Genomic DNA, 1,413 nt, shown 5'->3' on the forward strand with positions numbered 1-1,413 from the left:
CCAGAGATGTGCGAAGTAGCTAGGCGTCGAGCGAGAAAAAATCCACCAATAGGATTATTTCATTTTCCTAGCCTCTCTTAGCACAGCTCTGGTCGGAAAGGGCGAGCAGAGTGAAGCATTTGTACGTACAAAAAAGCCAGAGACGTGTGCGAGGGATGAGAGCGAGGAATATGTGCGAGAGACGCGAGCGAGGAATTTGTGCGAGAGACGCGAGCGAGGAATGTGTGCGAGAGACGCGAGCGAGGAATGTGTGCAAAACGGTGTAGGGAACTTGAGCTACAGGGCCGTCGCCTTCACTCAGCCTTCCACACCGCACTCCAACCATGCACAGCTGAAAAGAATCTGCTACCACATCGCGGACATTCCACACAATGGCAGAAAGTTATTTACCTACTATTACTACATACAACAGCAAGGCGCTGTATGCACACGCGCAAATATGTGCGTGACGTGTTAGGGCTACCCATTACTTTCTAGTACTGTTCATTCTCTTGTTTTAACGTGCACTGGTACTGATAGAAGAGACGTCTTTTAAGGCGTATTAAAAAGTTATAAATTCTACAACATTTATATATAATTAAAATTTTAAATAATGTAAACTATGTACGATGAAACTGCAAAAACTTTTAATACACACACACACTCACAGGCAGTAGCAGGCACTCGCACGCACTCGTCGGCACCTAACCCAAGTAAAGACTTGAAAACATTTCCACTATATAGTGCACGAGTGGAGATGGTCACATTGACTCGCCGTAGCCTCTGCTCACCCCACCACACCGCACTCCACCCGTACAGCTGAAAAGAGTCCGCTACTCATTCTCGAACCGCTCAGCTAACACCGTTTTACAGCGCCGCCACACATCCTCGCACCGCCTAGCTACTTTGTATAGCTCTGGCGGAATCGCAGCCTAAAGGACGGGAAGTTCGCCATGACTCTCAACAATGAAATTTCAAACTGAAATATCCAGATTGGTCATAAATTCTAGAGACGGACACGATCAAGCTTCCAATTTTCCTCTCCTGAAAACAAACGAATTAATGTTTAACTACAGTTAGAACTGTATCATAACCATCACCTTTGGTTTAGTAAATGATTAAACCCATTATTTACCTGTCCTGCTACCACCAAACGCGTGTCTGTACAAACGTCAAGTTAGTTATTATTTTAGTTTATTCCTATTGCGTTATTCCTTTTTTGGATACATGTCGGATACATCAATATTATTCTAAACTCTCTTCTCTTCGTTTAAAAATAAATATATTAAAAACAACTTAAAATGTGTGCGTGCACACAAAGGCGAAGAGATTTTTTTTTAAATATTTATGGCTGGCTAACTAATGAAAGTGTTGGGAAAGTACAATTACAGGATAAGGAAGGGGTACGGAATTTGGATGAAAAAGGATATGGTA

The 1,413-nt window shown here is 42.7% G+C and overlaps 1 protein-coding gene across 1 annotated transcript in view; it reads right to left on the minus strand.

Moving 5' to 3' along the window:
• Positions 1-916: 916 nt before the first annotated feature.
• The window catches only part of LOC113225993 (very-long-chain 3-oxoacyl-CoA reductase), a 66,593-nt gene continuing 66,096 nt past the window's right edge, over positions 917-1,413 (minus strand). Inside the window, exon 7 of the mRNA XM_026458489.1 lies at positions 917-1,023. Within this exon, the coding sequence (XP_026314274.1) occupies positions 1,002-1,023 (22 nt within the window). The 3' untranslated portion in view covers positions 917-1,001. The remainder of the gene's footprint in view (positions 1,024-1,413) is intronic.

The sequence above is a fragment of the Hyposmocoma kahamanoa genome, unplaced genomic scaffold (assembly GCF_003589595.1).
Source record: "Hyposmocoma kahamanoa isolate Upper Pololo Valley unplaced genomic scaffold, ASM358959v1 180, whole genome shotgun sequence".
In the NCBI taxonomy this organism is placed as follows: Eukaryota; Metazoa; Arthropoda; class Insecta; order Lepidoptera; family Cosmopterigidae; genus Hyposmocoma; species Hyposmocoma kahamanoa.